The sequence below is a fragment of the Trypanosoma grayi genome, assembly GCF_000691245.1.
Source record: "Trypanosoma grayi strain ANR4 Tgr_108_V1, whole genome shotgun sequence".
NCBI classification, from domain to species: Eukaryota; Euglenozoa; class Kinetoplastea; order Trypanosomatida; family Trypanosomatidae; genus Trypanosoma; species Trypanosoma grayi.
This window is the reverse complement of record NW_008825727.1, coordinates 3362-20658: the sequence shown is the minus strand read 5'-3', so window position 1 is coordinate 20658 and position 17297 is coordinate 3362. Positions and strand designations below refer to the sequence as shown.

Sequence of the window (17297 nt, the reverse complement as noted above, 5' to 3'; positions counted from 1 at the left end):
AAAAAAAAAAAAATTCAGCGAAAAAAACTGCAGAAAGTTTGGCCTACCACAAAAGGCACGTGATGCAGTTAGGCGAAGCAAAGCCGAGATACAAAAACACGGCTAGTGATGGCCGCCGCCCTGCAGAAGGAACTCCAGGGAGGCCTTGACCCCAGACAGCAACAGCTGCGGCAACTTCGTATGAATTGTTTCTGGAGCCACGTGATGCTTCACCTCTTCCAAGGAACACACCTGCACAAAATGTTCGAGTGAGACGTACTTCAACAAATCCCGCGGGCCGAGAGTGTTTTTAATGTTCCTCGCACGCTCCACACCGGCATCCACATTCTCCTCCTGGGTCGTGGCTGCGGTTTCACGCGAATGCAACAGAAGTAGTGATGATGAAAGGGTGACGGACGCAGGGCTATTGAACGCAAACTTCTCTAGTTCCCCTTTTAAAGCAGAAGCAAATGCAACATGGACCCATGTATAGTACTCCTCGGGCGTCGTATACGCGACGAAGGATTCCCAATCGGCGTGGAGAGCGTAATTGTGAACACCGACTGTATTCATGAGAAAGCGTGCCGCCTCCTCGCCCTGTAGGCCATCTCGCCTTGCGCCTCGATCCAACGCCTGGTACATCGCAACTGACACAAACTCACAATTGGTGGCATTCCACGTCTTGCTTGGCCCCAAACCTTTCAGAAGCAGCTCCGGTCCACCAGAGCATCCCGCAGCGCCACCCAAGGGCGTCGTCAAGGTGGAGTTCCTCTTGCTGTCGGTTGCAGAAACGGGGTCCGCGAGAGGCACGACTGCGGCGGCGTAGAAGTTGCGTTCACTCTCCAAGTATTCACCGTGCGCCTTGGGTATGCAGTCCGGTTCTTGTAACAGTTTAGAGTAAAACTCAGCCGTGTTGCCAAAGCCGTCAAGAACACTGGCGACGGGTCGTGTGAGAAGTCCAACGGCACCTGCTGCAATGCCAGTGCAAAACCCAGCAATGCCAGCATTACGTGCGCCGTTCCATGGGCGGGAAACAACACCCTCAATGCCGCCACGCAGACCTTGCGCAACGCCCCACAAAACGCCACTTGGCTGCGAAGAATCATTTAAACGTTCATTTTCATCTCTTGCCTCAAGCCAGTCGTTGTCCCATGAGATGCTCGCCGCCGTTCTGCTGCCCACACGTGAAAGAAGACCAACAGAGTGTAGTGTAGAGGATGTTGTGGCAAGGAGGAAAGCGCGTGCGCCCTTTAGTGGATTCATATCGGCTGTTTCCACCACAAACGACCGAACACCTTTCCCCCAGCCGCTCATCAGTGCCAACGGGTTGCCGAGCACCTCCAATGAACCGACTATTTTATATAGCTGTAGGAGAAACTGATTGCGATATGATGGCCACAGCATTGACACAAGAGCCCCCTGCAGCGAGTTGCTGCATTGGTTGACATCCGTCCTCTCTACCTCACCAATGATCAGCGGTGCCCGCTCCACAGAGGGCACCAGCCGGCCACCCATTGTGAAACCGGCGAATGGGTCAAACTTACCATCACTGCGGCGAGTGATGGTGAGTTCGAGATCAATCCGTGATACCATCAGGTGTCCAATGTGACAGTTATAGATCAAAATATCTTCAGAGATAACAGATGATTCGGGGGAAGTGTTTTCGGAGGTATCTTCCGAACCACCATGTACGGTCTTTGCGATATCCATCTGTTCCACCGCCTCCAAGACGCATATGCCCGCCTGGCGCAACACAAACAACAAGGAGTCAGCAAGGTTCAACGTCATTGGGGCCACATTAACACAGAGATGTTGGAGGGGAACAGTCACAATCTTTGGTGAAACATGGCTTCTCTCTGTAGTAGCCTCTTCTTCTGGTACGAGCGCATGCACATTGATAGAGAATGATGGTTTACCGCCCTCCTCTTGACATTTATTGATTGTGTCCTCCCCACCATCAAGGCAGACGATAATGGGATGAAGAGGACGAGGAGTAGTGCAGTCAATGAGTGCCAGGCGGCCAACATCAAGTCGGCCGAAATAGTGACGCTCATTAATAGAGATAGCACTGTAAATACCAACAGCCTGCACGAGGATGACATCAAGTTCGCTTCGCTTGAGAGCAGCAAGAAGCTCGGCGTTAGTAGACTCGGTAGTTGCCATGCAACCAAGACGGAGTTGGTTCCTCTTGATCAGTGTAGCGAATGGTGTGTTCTGAAGAGACGTCTCACTCTTTGGGACGCATATTGAGGCAATATGCAGCGAAAGCGATTGAATAAATGTTTCCAAGTGGATAATGTAACGGGGCTGAAACAGGAGTGAATTTTCAAGTGAACGGTCTACTGTGACAGAGACGTAGTATCTCTGAAGGCTGTAGTCGTATGTACAAAGAACAAACATGTGCTTTGACGTCTGCACAGCCTCACGTGTTGTAGCGGCCTTGGCCAAGTCAATGGTGCAGCTCTGTGAACGTTCACTCCCACCAAACAACGTCAATCGCATGATTGGCGTCACGTGTTCACCCTTGAAGCACGTCACACCGTCAACGAATGGCTGAAGAATGTACACATTTACAGCTCGTTCATCTCGTGACGCAGAGTTCTGAATCTGTTCGTATTGCAACAATCTCCCCGTACGATTCTCAACAACCACAGGAATATTCTCATCAAGAGTGAAATCAACAACAAAGTAGCCATTTTTATGGCGTGACGGCGCAATAGAAAGGCAAGTGAAACGCTCACGCTCACCTTCTCCACCCACAAACTTTGGGACACGCAAGCTCGTGAATATCCTTACACCCAGGCTCAAGTGCGCTGCCGGCATCTGTGGCACGTCAACTCCCATGTTTTCTTCACGAATAAGATGTTTCATGACGATGGGCACATTCGAGCTGGACAGTGTAACGAGTTTTACTACCTCGGACCATGCAAAGAGTTCCTTCTCGTCAGTGCCGTAGCGCACCTGCACAAGTGGATCCATTGCAGAGGATGCCGCGAACGTCGTCCACTCCATCGTCATCCGTGGCGCGATAACGGCCGTTTCCTCCAGCCCCACACAACGAACTGTCAACGGCAGCGTGTGACTCTTGTTGCGGAACACCCACATTGACTCCAAACGAACCACCGGTGTGGGAGTGAACACCTTCTTCATGCCGCCTGTACGATGCGCTTTGAAGATGCGGACTATGTCTCCATCTACACTCTGAAGCATACCCGAGAAAGTTGGCGCATTGCATGCAAACTTCTGAGAATGCTTCGCTGTGTTGCTACCAGCCACAATGCAGACAGAGACGGCAGCATTAGGCTGTGGAAGGCGCTGCCGGGTACTTGAGTGCGTCACAGACAACTTGTCTCCCGGCGCGAGTCCCACCCCGCTCTTCTGCCCAATCACCAGTTCCTTGGAGTCGTCGTATACCCACACGGGGAAAGAGAGCGCATTCACAAGGATGACCGCCACGCGCACAACAAATTTCCAAGAAGCTGTGCGTTCGACAACGAGGGCGATTATTTTTTCTTCACCAGGAGCCTTCATGCCAACTGTTGTGGTGCCTCTGAAGGTGAGCGGTACTGGCTCCAAAGAGCACAAGCGTACACCGTTTGCCAGCTCACACGTTAAGTTTATCATGGGCGTCTCATCATCACGGCACTGGGAGAAGCAGTTGAACTCTTCTTGGTCCTGCACAAACGACAAATCAGTAGCAGTAGAAGCAGCAGCAGCAGACACTTGTGCTGAGGACGATAATGGCGTTATAGTGACAGCGAGTGGTGCTCCTGTTTGATTAAGTACAGTGGCCAGTGGGCACACAGAGAGCTCGACTTCATAACGGGGCAACAAACGTGAGGTACGTGGTTGGCTCTCCAATGCCACTCTCCGCGTTAAAACCAGGAGGATCCCGAATCCATTCGCTTCTTTCCTCGTCTGCTTTGTGTCACCCTCACCGTAATGGTCCTCAGTGAGTGTAAGTGGCACAACAAGCGTGTTATCATCATCCATGTACGCACAGCGTGGGAAAACGTTGTCGTCGCTGCCACTGTTTGACCAGGTATCGCCGCGTCCCTCCGGCAATAGCGTGAATGCGCTTATAAAAGCTTCCAACGTCATAAGTGAGTTCTTCACGTTCAGCCGCCATCCCCCTATCATCAGCGAGAGGGGCTGGCGCAGGCACGGGAGAGTAGCATAGCGTGTCTCCTTGGGGCGTACCACAAATGGTTCAAGAAGGCTTGCAGGGAAACATACCGTATACGTGGCCAGTTCATTCTTCACCTCCACAGAAGTAGTAATGTCCACCACACGCTTCATCTCGTCCAGGCGCATCGCCACATCCATGACTCCAGTAGAGCCTCCTATGAGAGGGAAACGATACGTCTCTCCACGCTGCATAACCGATAAGTCCACCTCAGTTCCCAACGCGCCGATGTTCTTGTATTGCTTGGAAATTTCTTCTTCTTCACCATGAATGACGCGGAATCGAGTCTGGTTGTAGTGGAATAGATTCGCCTTGACCAGTTTCTCCAGTGGCAGACTGTATAACTCGTTTTTTTCCTCTTGACTCCTCTGCTTCGCACCACCCACAGCCGATATCAAAAGTGGTATGCCAGTCTTATTACAAAAAGAGTAGATGCCAGTACGCCGCAGATCGAGGCGGCAACGAAGGAGACGCAACGCTGTTACCAAAGGAACTGTCACAGATGCATGGGGGCACGTCAGTGCACCCTGCAGGGAGAAACCGCCACCAGCATACCGCGCGTAGTCCACTGCTACTTCAGACGACACCGCGATGACCTCGCGCGACGGTTGTAATTGTGGGTAGTCACTGACACGCACCACCATGGACGCCGTACAGGCCATACGATTAAGACTGCGGTTTCCCTTTGCCAGGAGAGCAAAGGAGTTCAACATAATCGTCGCCTCAGTCTTGTAAAAGTCGTTTGTTAATATGAACTCCATTTGAGGAGCTGAGGCGCCAAACTCAATTAGTGGAGTTACCTCTCCTTCATGTGACCACACTAACGAGTTCTCAACAGGAGTTTGGTGAACAGTGCTGCTTGAGAGGGAGGATGGCGTAGGCTTGGAGTGGCTAAAGTCCCGTCCATCCTTCGTATGAGCCGATTCCAGTGCTGTGGTCCCCCGCATTGTTGAGCCAATGTGCTCCACGCCTTGCCGCAGTTGGTTGTAAGTATCCAATAGGAGCCGGAGGTTCCCCATCGAAAGCGTGAAGCCTGTCGGGGGCACACTTGCTCGTACCACCGTCATGCCAGCGTTGGTGCGGTCCTCTTTAAGCTTGTGATGCTTCACATGGACCACCAAGCCCGTTGGTTCTTTGGTGATACGACCGCTGTCACACAGAATCGACACATTTGACAGCCCAACCTCGCCACTCTCGTCCATAAAGTCTCTTACCCCTCGGTTGGCTTCAAAGCAGTTTTTCTCAAGTTTGTACCGCGCGTACGCTTCGCATGAAACAGCGATGGTCTGGCGTTTTGACCAAAGCTGCAACACCACATCAGCAGAGACATCGAGACTCACCTTGAGGTTGTACCATCGCGCATTATTCAATGCCAGTGTCATTGAAGGAGTAGCAGCCGCCGGAGAAGGGGTCAATGGACCTCCTACGGGAACCACAACCACTGACTCCGTTGGGGCCACAAAAACCGAGCGTCCGCCCAACTTCACGTAATCCATCACTTTTCCGTGCTCGAGAACAAATGGGACACCCTCAAACACAACAGTAATACCAGGATCAACAACAATAGGCAGCTTCTGTGAACCATCTGCGGCAACAAGAAACGAAACGATAACGCGTGCATGGTTGATACACTTTACGGTGATCCGATTTTGTGGGCCTTTCTCAATGGGTTCCTTGGCGAATCGAAGGCATGATCCACGTCTACCGCCCAGTGTAAGATCCGCCTTCAGACAGAAATCGTGCGTTATGATGATGAGCCGTTCGTGGTGGTCGCCGCCAGAGCTGCTGCTGAGTGTGGAACTCACATCTTTCACGTGGCGGGAGGGCACCCACGAGACCGCCGTATTACGCGTGCGACACATGCCCGAGGCGACGTGCACAAGAACATGCTCGTTCAGCGTGCTCAAAAGCTGTGGAGATACCGTAAGCTTCACAGCGTGCGCACGTGCAATGACATCCACGAGGCGCGACGGCATCTGCTCCGACACTGCGACGCCTTCGGCCGAGGACTCCGAACGTGTCTCCGCCTCAACAGAGGAGACTTCGTACCAGAAGTAAAGCGCCCATTGAGATGGGGCATCAAGCGCCCCACGTGGGGCGGTCGCACTGACAAACTCGTTCTGTATGGCTGGATCCACTGTACTGGTGATGGAAAGCACTTGTGCGAGGGTCTTTTCATTCACACCCATACGACTCCGTTCAAAGAACACTTTATGCACGCTCACCCCAAAAAGAACGGAGGGCCTCTCTACCAGTAGATCATCCGACTGGGAAGCACATACATTCAGTGACACCAGCGGGACACTGAAGACCAGCTTGTCGCTACACAGCGGCGTTGGTGGCGCCGCCACAACTGCGGCAGTATTATAATCGTTATTGTCATGCCGGTATGCAGCAAGTGGGAAGCAGAGAAGGGGCAGCACAGCCTGCGCGACCGCCTCCACACAGCACTGCAACGTGTCACCGAGTGGTATGAATGCCTCCAGACTGCTCAGGTGGACCACCACAGAGCGCGATTGCGCCACGAGGTTCTCCTCCATGAAGCACGTACATGATATGTTCTTTACAAGGGGCGATAGCAGACCTTGTGGGCGACAATAGCGAATGACACCACTTTCCGTCTCGAATGTCAATGAACGCCCCGCCGTATGAGCTGTTTGTTTCAGTATGACAGCAGGAAAAACCAAATCAACGCTTCCGACTTTCAACCCACTCGACGCAGAATGTCGTGAGAGGAAGAAACACACACGAAAATCCATCNTGTCACAATCACAGACTGCTTAAACCCATCTTCATTCTTTTTTGAGAATTTAACGTTCTGAGTGATGTAGTCATGCAACGTCCCAACAGACTCACGAAGATCTGAGTAGAAGAGCATGTCATAGTTGTTGATAATGAAAGATTTAGCTCGTATGTTTACCTGCCCTACGCCTAGGGATAACTCAAGGGCAGAAACAGAAACGAACACCTCTTGGCTCTCCATGCGTCGCAGTGAAAGTTCACCAATGAGGAAGTTGTACGGAATAGAGTCAGCGTCACGTTCCACAGTATCCCAACTGAACCGTGCCTCCATATTGCGAGCCTCCAGCAGTGCGGTATTCTCTATCATCACCGAGGCTGTGGCGATACGGAAAGTCAAGGTAGTTTTTTTCCTCTGCTGAGGAGACGTCTGATGCGAAGCAGCACGATCCTCCAATTCGATTGTTGACAACATACTCTTGTCACCAGTGGCGCCACCAACACCACTGTCAACCCCTCCTAAAAAGCCTTCGTGTTTCACAAGAGCAATGAAGTTGTGCATACGGAGTACAAAATCCACAGAGTGGGGGTGGAGCGAGATGATAACGCCGCGCGACTCCACCCGCATTCGTCGCTCCTGTACTGTATCGGATATCTCAAGCAGCAGCCCTGTGTCATCTGGAGGAAGCAGTGGACGAGGCGGTTGTTTGCCGTCTGCTGCTGCCGCACACCGGTAGAGAACAACAGCGCCTTGGCCGTCAAGCAGCTCGAACGCCCCCCTCACCGCGAAGTGCACGCGCATTCGAGTCTCATCACACGGCGCAAATTGGATAGTGAGCGTCACGACACTAAGAAGGCGTAGTTCCGCCATTGCAGCGATTCCACCGTTCTTCTCTTCCTCCTCAAGTGCCGCAGCAGAAGCGGCGTGGCCAGTCTCCGTCACACGGACGGACAGGCGCGGAAGCTCCAGAGCAAAGAGGGACCTTGTGTATGGAGATGCTTCACCAACCTGAGGCGGAGTGGCGTAATACAGCGGCGTTTCCTCCACGTGCGATGACGACAACACTGTCAATGCCAACATCGCGTCATGTATATGGTGTGCAGAAATGGAGAAGCGCACTTCTTCTACCGGCCTGATGTGGATGCGACGAGAAAATAACGGTGATATGGGGGCTGAAAGCGATGCTGGCGCAACGAAGATGTAGTTTGAGCGTATGTACGCGCGGTCATCAGATGTGACAGAGACACTCGATCGCCACTCGCTGTACGTACTCTGAGAGACAGGGAGTTGCANACGCACAACCGTATTTGGAAGCAGCAAAGGATAGAGTGGCTCGCGTGAAAGGAGCGCCCCCCACACGCTGATGGTGAAGGTATTAGAGAAGCAGTACAAGCATCCCATTCCAGCGGGCGCCGTGTTGTCGAGAACCACCTCTGTGCATTCATTACCTATTTCCATCGTCTGCACAACAAGACGCCAAAAGCCCGTTTCTCTTAACGACTCCTCCATTGGGAAGAACACCTGCAGGTCCCGCACACTTGCAGATATGGCGGGCACTGACGTGACGGGTACGATGTTCGCAGGCGCTGCGGCAGGTAACAACGCGGTATACGCTGCCACCTCACTTAATGCGAAGTGCATGAGACGCCTGAGAAATTCCACGTTGGCAATCAGTCTTGCCGACTGCAGCACCACCTCAAAACGTCTGGTGTACCGCACCTGGGGCTTTTCCTTGTATTGTGTACCAAATTGGTAGGATTCCATCGCCTCGATTGGCAATGTCGCAGTGATTCGGAGGTACGCTGGTACTCCTGTTTCTGAAGTTTTTGTCGCCAAATCGGTGGGAAGTTCGCCCCACTCCAGAATGGACCCTTGCGCAGCACACACGTAGCACGGCTCGAGTGTTACCCTCTCATGAATCAACAACTCTACTGTCCTCTCACCACCGCATTGGTAGAGCCGCATTGACACGGATCCCAGCGACAAGGTAGCGAGAGACTCCTCCCAGGGCTCTTCGAGGTGCACGCTGCACTGCCGAACCGTTACGACCATCACAGAGGAGGGAGATGCACGCGATACGTAGGGGCGGCTGTGACTGCTACTCTTTGACGCCCTCAGTGCCTTTTCGATGTCATCGCATAGCAGCATGTTCATTAGAGCAACCAAGGAAGACCGTGCAGGGTACACCTTCACACCGTCCAACACGTACTCGGTTGTGGTTGTCAGTGACCCTTCTGATAAAGTGCTCATCATGAAGGTGCAACCGCTCTCCACCTCCAGTATCCGCTTCTTTCGATTTGGGAGAAGCTCCCGTGACGCATCACGCTGTCTCCACTCAGGGATATCGCGACGCACAAGAAGTCGGCTTGGTGAAATGTCATCTACTGTTACCGCGTTTAGGTGGATCATCTGGGTCGCCGACTCTCCGCGTGTCCCACCACATGAATAAAACTGGAGCTGAGCGCGCACCGAAAAGACATCCTGCTCGTGGATGAGAACGACGCGGGCTGAAGAGACAGTAATAAGTACAGAACATGTAGAACGATCCGCTGCCGTCACTGCTGGTGCCGTTGTCACTCCAGTGCTCCCTGCATCACTCCGCGAGCAACCCGCTCTGTCGGGCTTCTTGAGTATGTTGGCATATAGTGCCCGCAAAAGGGAATTCAGCATAGCGGTCGTGAGTTTCATGTCCATTGCCGCCTCTGCTGGTGTCTCCCTTTCCTCCTTTCCCGCTTCATTGGTATTGTAGGTGTCGTTATCTCTGCTGTGTAGGGTGCCTATCCTCATATGAGCCACAAGATCACTCCCGTTACCAGTCGCATACTCGTAGCCACTCCTGTCTGCGTTTGGCACAAGTCGCACGTAGTTCTCGACAGTCATTGACGCTTGCGCAATGAACGGATGCAGTAAACACTCCGTTTCGGTCGGAAACAGATGGTATGAGTTGAAAAGCTTCACCTCCGTCGTAAACCGCGGCGTACCACCTTCACTATTATAACCACCTCCACTTCCTTCTCCCCCCAGCGATTCAAATGTCAGCATAATCTTCTCAACGTTGAAGTAAGTGAATGTACTGGCAGAATGCACATCAATCTCTCGACTAGCATCCGTGGCGAGGAGAAATTCCAACCCATTCACTTCTCCCTTGATAGAAGTTACAGTAGATAGATGACTAGTTTCCGTCGCCCTATTTTCTTTTTGCTGCAACAGCAACTGACGACGAGCTGAAGACTCCGTGTGTGCTTCAGAGTAGCCGAAATTGTCATCTCCAGACGTTAAGAGCGCCAGGAGACGCACAAAGTTAGGGTCATGGTGTAGGGATACCACCTGCATCCAGTACGCAAAAAACACATCAACTCTTCCACCCTGGGTTTCAAACAGCACCGAACGACGAATACTGCCATCTGATTCCCTCTTGTTCTCCACGTCGCAGTTGAATGAGAGGGGTTGTGCATTACCCACAGCACCGCAACTTGGCCCAAAGAGAGTGCAAGTCCTCAGCCCATCCGCATCCTCCGCGGCATACTCAATACGGTTGAGAGCGCCTCTTAGCCTCATCTTTTGTCCAGTGGGCGTGTGATCAACGCACAGTATTAAATCACTAACACATGCAGAGACGCTCTCGTCCAGTTTTTCTATCAAGAGACGAACATCCATCCTTTTCAGCGAAACGTTCATCACCCGTTTAGTGGCATAAGTAGCAGCACCAGCAGCATTTGTGTCTGACACCGCACGATCATCACCAGCCTTATTCCATTTTATGGAAGACACTAATGACGAGTGTGGATGTAGCTGCAATGATGCGCACGAAGTTAGCAGTACTTCAACACAGTCAACAAGGGAATGACAGAGCAAGACTTGCAGTGCTCTGGCATCAACAGAAAGCACCCCCAACGAGGCACGAGACAACAATGTAAGGGCTTCGAGTACGAGCACATGCTGACCAGAGGGAGAAGTAACGTGCACATCCGGTAGCTGCAGCAAGAAATCGTAACCAGAAGCGCCTGCGCATGTCACCTCTAGTGTCAAGGCCCCTTGGGAGGGAAGTGGAAGCAACGATGTTAATTCACCGTTCTCCATAGTAACATGTCCTGGCAGCTCAATATTCACAACGTCCTCATGATTCGCATCACGTACTGTGGCATGTGCAAAGTCCACACTCACTGCAAACCGTTCCAAGAACGGCGTAGCTGTTGCAACTGTGGTGGAGACACGTGGTTCATGTGCTTTTTTGTAACCCATCTCTCTCGCGCACGCTATTTGGTAGAGTAAGATGAGATAGCTTCGACATTTTACTTCTGGAAACGCAACTACAGTGCTACCAACGATCAAGGCGCCGTTGGACTCCAGATGCCACTCTCCGTCATTTGCATCAATAATAGAAACGAGCGATCTACCCGTATCCTGCTGCACGAGTATCAGGCTCTCGAGGTGATCGTTCATGAGACCAAAGATAACTGGGTCAACCGACACTTCCAGACGCGTCCTCACAAAGACACTTAACCGTTTCCCAAGTGACATGTCCACTTCCACATATGAAAGCGTCACCACATCAGCTATACCCTCACAACAAAGTCTAACCGGTTTCTCGCCACCCGCAGAGAAACGCCATTTCACCATGGAAACTGGTTCATGCGCGTTATGCGTTTCATCAGAACCCACCGTTGAAAGAAAGATCTCCGGAACATAAAGAGACAAATCGCTTCTTTCCGTTTTACCAGTGGTCAAAGGCATGGTAAGAATAACCTCAGCAATGTTAAAGTCCACCACAGGAACAGGAACAGGAACAGGAGGAGGAACTGACGAGGAGCGGGGTGGAGCTGATAATTCGCACAACGGTGTAGCTTTTTGCGTAAATAAGGGCAATATTTCTAAAAAGCTGCGAATGCCACCCAACCACCATTGTAGTTCGCAAAGCGGCTGTACAGTGATGCTAGTCGCTTCCAACGAACCACTCACTACCGAGCAGGTCTCGTTCACGTTGATGGAGAGCCAGCGTTCGCGCGTAAAGCTACGATTCTCATTACTACTCTCCGTTGCCAATTTTTTGCGTCTCACAGAAGACTCCACAAGTGGTGAGAGCAACGACCCGGCGAATCCAATAGAACAACTTCCAACGCCAAAGGTAATCCCAACCAGACCATCCCTCGGCATAGCGTTCACGAAATGTCCGTATTCTACCTCGTTAAAGGAGGCCTGCAGGTGCTGTTTAATGTTTTCTAAATACGCCAAAGTTGGTTTCTTCTCCGAAACGTCACCCCTCCACGTATGTGGGTAAAACTCCATATCCACCCTCCGGATCTTGACTTCAATAGCAAAAGGTGTTCCGCTCGATGAAGTAGATGGCAAAGATGCTGGCTTCATGGATGGTCCAACATGTGTTGTCGCTATGCGTTGTAAGAAATCGTAGCCAAACGCCCATTCCGACTCAAAACTACCCATCACAGTTGCCTGTTCATCTAACGTTAAATCTGGTGCGTCACTGATTTTCGCACTTCTTCGCCCAGCCCACCACCACCACCACCAGCTATTGGTTCTGCTGTTGTTACTACCACTACTATTATTATTATTATCTGCTGCATCAGACTGCTTAGCATTGGTAGGTTGCTTGCGTCTTATCGCATCCGCAATGTACAACTTCTGCTGCGTCAAGCATTGTTTCTCTTTACTCAGCTCTGCGTATGCAAGACATCGTAGGAACAGGACTTGCTCGAGTGTGAGAACCTTCTCTAGGGCACTCAAGTTGGTGTTCTCTTCTGTCGTTAGAGGCGGCAGCCACGACACGCCTTTTGCTCTCTTCCACAATGCGCAGTACTCCCTTCTTCGCTTGCCGAAATGCACGACACTATCAACAAAGCAGTGATGACCCCTTCCCTTATTTTTCGATCGCCGAACATCGTCCAATACGCAGCACAGAGCGTATTTCCACCGGCGTTGCGCCCACATTACTGATGCCATGGCTGTTGATCTGTCGGCCTCCCCTTCACTTTCATTAAGGAGGTGGAGGTGTTGCCTATAGTTCACCCCAAGAAGGCCATCCCTAAGCGAGCTGTTAATCATTGCCATGGTCCCCAACGCTCCGAAAGATGCCCTAATCTTCATAGGGTGCGTTGTTGTCGCAGAAACCAGTACACGATTATTACCAGTGGTAGCAAGCTCTTGCGCACCAGCTGCAAGACGCATAAGCAATGTGAGGTCTATCATTTCAACAATAGTCATCTCCTCTTTCCATGCTCGCGACGCATTACTGTCTTCTTCTCCCTCTGGTTGTTCGCGCTGTTGCATATTTTGCTTCTTTTGTTTTATGGCATGAACAGAGACACGCAACCCACCAAAGACAACCTTTTTGCAGTATGGCATCGATAGGTTCATGATGAATCGGTCCTCCCATTCTTCATCAGTTGTCGTTATGTAAGCCTCATCGATTGCCACACTCAGCGCACACGTGAAGCATGGAGCTAGACCGTGGTAGTCCAAAACGTACTTTATAGATACATCCCGCAGCACAATATGGATGTTCCGTGTAATTGTTTCAGTGAGCATTTCAACATATGTGCGATTTGGCTTCGCACCACCCTCTTTTCCGGTTTCAAGGGGGCTTCCCGCTGTTCGTTGACTAATTCCGCGCCTGCGTCCTAATCTTTCCATTTCAAACATTTGCAGTTGCTTCTGTTTAACGACAAGTACCCTGGAAGCATCCTCTTCGGCGTTGTAAGGTCTCCCACGCAAGAGACCAAACACAACCTCCACGCCGCGCACCTCCACACTTATTGGCTCCCGATCGAGGGCCGACCACGGCACGGTGATCACCAGCTCATTCACCACGCCCTTGACAACTGTAAATGGCAACAAGAGAGCCTGCGCTGCGGCCTCCGCGGCATCGACGCCCTCCTCTCCTTTTCCGCTTCCTCTTTCCCACTTCCCTTGGAAGAGCGACAGGGCGATCTGGTCTAGAATGTTGGTGCGCAACTCCAGGTCCCGCAACACCAGGTCACCAGACCAGAGAGAGATACGCAGTTGCTCTTCATTCAGATCACAGATAAATCGGTTCAGATACGTTGCGAGTAGAACGGATAGCTGTTTCTCCAACATGATAATGAGGCAGTATTGTCCGCCAATCACAGACCCCTGGCTGTATTCTTCTTCTTTCCGACCTGGAGGCAAAGCCTAGACGCACGCCCACACACGGTTGAAGTAACGGCGGATCGTAGAACACGAAGACCTTACTTCAAACCTGTAATGTCTGTTGTCCTTCCGCCACGTAATACCAAATGTATGTATTTCCTTTGAAGAAGAGTAAAAGAACATGAAAAAAAAGCACCCATTCATTACACGCAACTATGATATGCCGTGAAGCTCGACTTTAAAAGCAAATAAAAATAAAGAGAAAATAAATGAAAATATGCCGGCAATTCCTCCTCCCCCGCAAAAAAAAAACCACACACAACTTTATTCCCCTCTCAAAGGGCTGATTGGAGGGGGGGGGGGCAGACAATTCTACATCCTTTTTTTTTTCTTCGCCTCCATCGTTGGCAAGCAGCTACTGGCACATCAGTACCCCTCCACCAACTTCCAGCGCTCTTTTTCTCGTCGTTCTTCACTCGGTCCACAAGTTCGTCGCGAGTAGCTGCATCGCGAGAACTTCTTTGAATTTCTCCATCGACACATGGCCCTGCTCATCCGCCGCGTGCTCAATTGCTTCGTCTTGCGCCGGGGAAAGACCCAAATCTCCCTCCCCAGCGGCAGTTGCTAAATTCTTGCATGTGTTACGCAGTTGGCTCACGGTTACCCACCGCTGCTTCGTAACATCAATAAGATTAAACATCGTCTCAAGATCCTGTTCCTTAAAAAGTGACGTCGATGTCTTTGTCTCTAGCAATAGTCGGACCTCTTTTTGGAGAAATTCACGCGGGTTCTCTGGCTTGTGATAGATGAGCAGCTGAAGGAAATGGGCAAATAACTCATTAAGTTTGTGCTTCTTAACGTACGAGCGTGTCTGGGCGACTTGGTCGTTGTCGTCCGCTGTCGCCGCCATTTTTGACCGCTATCTATGCCCCTTGTTTGTGTCCCTAGCAAGGGTAAAAAAGGTACTGGAGGTGCAACCCCTTGAATGTGACCGGAGAGAGAGAGAAAAAAAAAAAAAACAAAAAAAAAAGGCATAAGAGGATAAAATAAGAATGGAAAGGAGTAGCTTTAAAGCAGACTCCTCAAGGCCTACCACATCAGATTCTCTTTCCAGTTGAAGAGCAATTTTACCCACTCACACCGTAAGCTTCTCTTCTGGTAAGCTGTCTTCTAAGCTCTAACATCCATAATTGGCACGGCAAGGTACACGATACAACATTTTCACGGTACCACTTGTTTTGTTTCCATTTTCGTTTTTTTTTTTCCCGGGCGAATCTCACTGTTTTTTTTTTTCTATACGCAAAAAAAAGGAGAGTGGTACGATCCTCTCTAGTGTACGCATCCCTCGCTGATCAGGTTGCTTTGTGTTGCTGCTTTGCCTCGGTGGATTGAGTTGCAAACGGCGGGAATCCGACGCGAATTTCGTTTCGCCCGAATTTATTACTCATTTCCAAGCTCACGCATTATACCCGTTCACCTCAACCAACAAGGTAGCCCCAAAAGTTTCTTGACAGGACATGCCCACAGAAACAAACAAAAAAACACACACACACATAGACATATATATATATATATAATGCAACATTTACAAAAAAAAATCTGAGTGCTCAGTTCCTTTTGCGATGGTACCGTTCCAAATTAACGAGGGCCGCTGCCCGCTCCAACCGCCTTTGATACACTTCCAGACTGGTTAAAAGGCTAGAAAGTTGTTCCTTCAACGTATCATCGGCTTCATCGTCCTCGTTCTCGTCCAGAAGACGGTACTTCGTTGTCTTCGGTGAACTGGACCGTGAGGAGCGACGTGCCAGATTGTAGGTGTGAGAAGGAATAAGAGGCCCCTTTGGCAATTGCTGTGGGTCCTGATCATAGAATGCAGCAATCTCTGCAGGGACCTTCGGAGGGTTGCTATACGCACTAAGAAAGCCCGCAAGTTCCTCGCCTTCTGAATTTAAAGGTTGAGAATTGGAAAAAGATCGAGAATACGCTCTCGGTGTTGCACTTCTAGATGCTGTCCGAGAATTTCCATGTGATTCTGAATACCGAGGACTCAGGGTGAATTGAGGTTCTTTCCATGTAGGATCTTGTCGCCAGTTGGTTCGCTCGCCTTTTCTCGAAGGCGGCCTTCCACGGCCAACTGAAGCTGTCCCCTCGGCTGAAGGAACCAATACACGGCACTCAGCATCCGAATTCGCACCCTGCACGTCACGCGACACGGGGGCAACAAGAAGAGGCGAACCCAAGCGACGGTCGACGCCGCTTCCACTGAATCTTCTTGAACGTGGAGGTGAACGAGAAACCTTCTCGTATGACCCCACCGACGTTGGTGCCGGCCGTAATGGAGGAGGGGCATCTACTTTTGTTTCTGTGGAATCCTCCCAATTTGTCTTTTTCCAACCTCCATCTTGACCGAGCGGTGTCGTGGAGCGGTATTTATTCCTATCGCATGGCGCAGTCGTTGTCGTCGGCACGAACGCAGCGCCACGGGAGAGAGTTGGATCCATCACACCACTGCGAGCCTTGACCTCGGTAGAAGCCCTCGCTTCTGAGGGCGAAACCGTAGTGGGATTCTGTCGAAGGGTCACTTTCGTATCTCTTCTTCCGCCCGATGAGGCGATTTCCACTCGCCGCGGATCCGCCGACGAAGCCCGCGATCTGCGCCATTTGGCGATGGGTGATTCCGTATTCATCGCCGCTGCTCCATCCCCGACTCTTGGCTTCTCAGAAGGCCGGGAGACAGGTATTATAGTAGTAATACCCCTCACCTGTGACCCTGCGGTTGGGGTGTAACTCTGGCGATTGGGCGCATTCAGCGCGGATAAAGGCAGTGGCGCGTCTCCAGGAGAAGTTGTTGATGTCACTCGACTTGCTGGCACAGTGGAGTAGGTGGTAGCCGAACTCCTGGCATCCGCTGAAGCGGCACGAGTTCTGCGCCATCTTTCGATGGGCGAATCCAATTCTTGTACAACCGCCCCGTTACCGTCATTTTGTTTTGCGGAAACTCCGAGTGCTGTTTTTTGCATAGCCGTGTAAGGGACAGAATTGTTATTCATAGGAGGTGCCAGGCGCACAGTACGTGGGACGGCAGTCACCGCACCAAATCGCCCCTCAGTCATCGACGCTAAAGAAACGATGATATGCAATAATGAATGTGAATATGCGTAGGTAAAGGAGAGGGTGTAGGATGAAAGAAGTTGTATTGGAAAGCAGCTGAAGAAAGCAAGACCAAACTGCACAAGAGGAATCAAACATCGGTTTTTTTTTTTTTTT

The 17297-nt window shown here is 51.1% G+C and overlaps 4 protein-coding genes across 4 annotated transcripts; all 4 read right to left on the bottom strand.

Annotated features, from left to right (window-relative positions):
* Positions 1-102: 102 nt before the first annotated feature.
* Positions 103-6705, bottom strand: DQ04_01081040 (vacuolar protein sorting-associated protein 13 family protein; the record flags this gene model as incomplete). Its single annotated transcript, XM_009310180.1, has 1 exon — positions 103-6705. One exon carries the CDS (start codon positions 6703-6705, stop codon positions 103-105), a length of 6603 nt encoding a protein of 2200 aa, XP_009308455.1.
* Positions 6706-6869: 164 nt separating this feature from the next.
* DQ04_01081030 (hypothetical protein) lies at positions 6870-13997 on the bottom strand (the record flags this gene model as incomplete). Its single annotated transcript, XM_009310179.1, has 1 exon — positions 6870-13997. The coding sequence occupies one exon, from the start codon at positions 13995-13997 to the stop codon at positions 6870-6872; it is 7128 nt and encodes a 2375-aa protein (XP_009308454.1).
* Positions 13998-14502: 505 nt separating this feature from the next.
* Positions 14503-14940, bottom strand: DQ04_01081020 (hypothetical protein; the record flags this gene model as incomplete). The annotated part of the gene is made up of 1 exon (XM_009310178.1): positions 14503-14940. One exon carries the CDS (start codon positions 14938-14940, stop codon positions 14503-14505), a length of 438 nt encoding a protein of 145 aa, XP_009308453.1.
* A 697-nt stretch (positions 14941-15637) lies between these two features.
* DQ04_01081010 (hypothetical protein) lies at positions 15638-17143 on the bottom strand (the record flags this gene model as incomplete). Its single annotated transcript, XM_009310177.1, has 1 exon — positions 15638-17143. One exon carries the CDS (start codon positions 17141-17143, stop codon positions 15638-15640), a length of 1506 nt encoding a protein of 501 aa, XP_009308452.1.
* Positions 17144-17297: the final 154 nt, after the last annotated feature.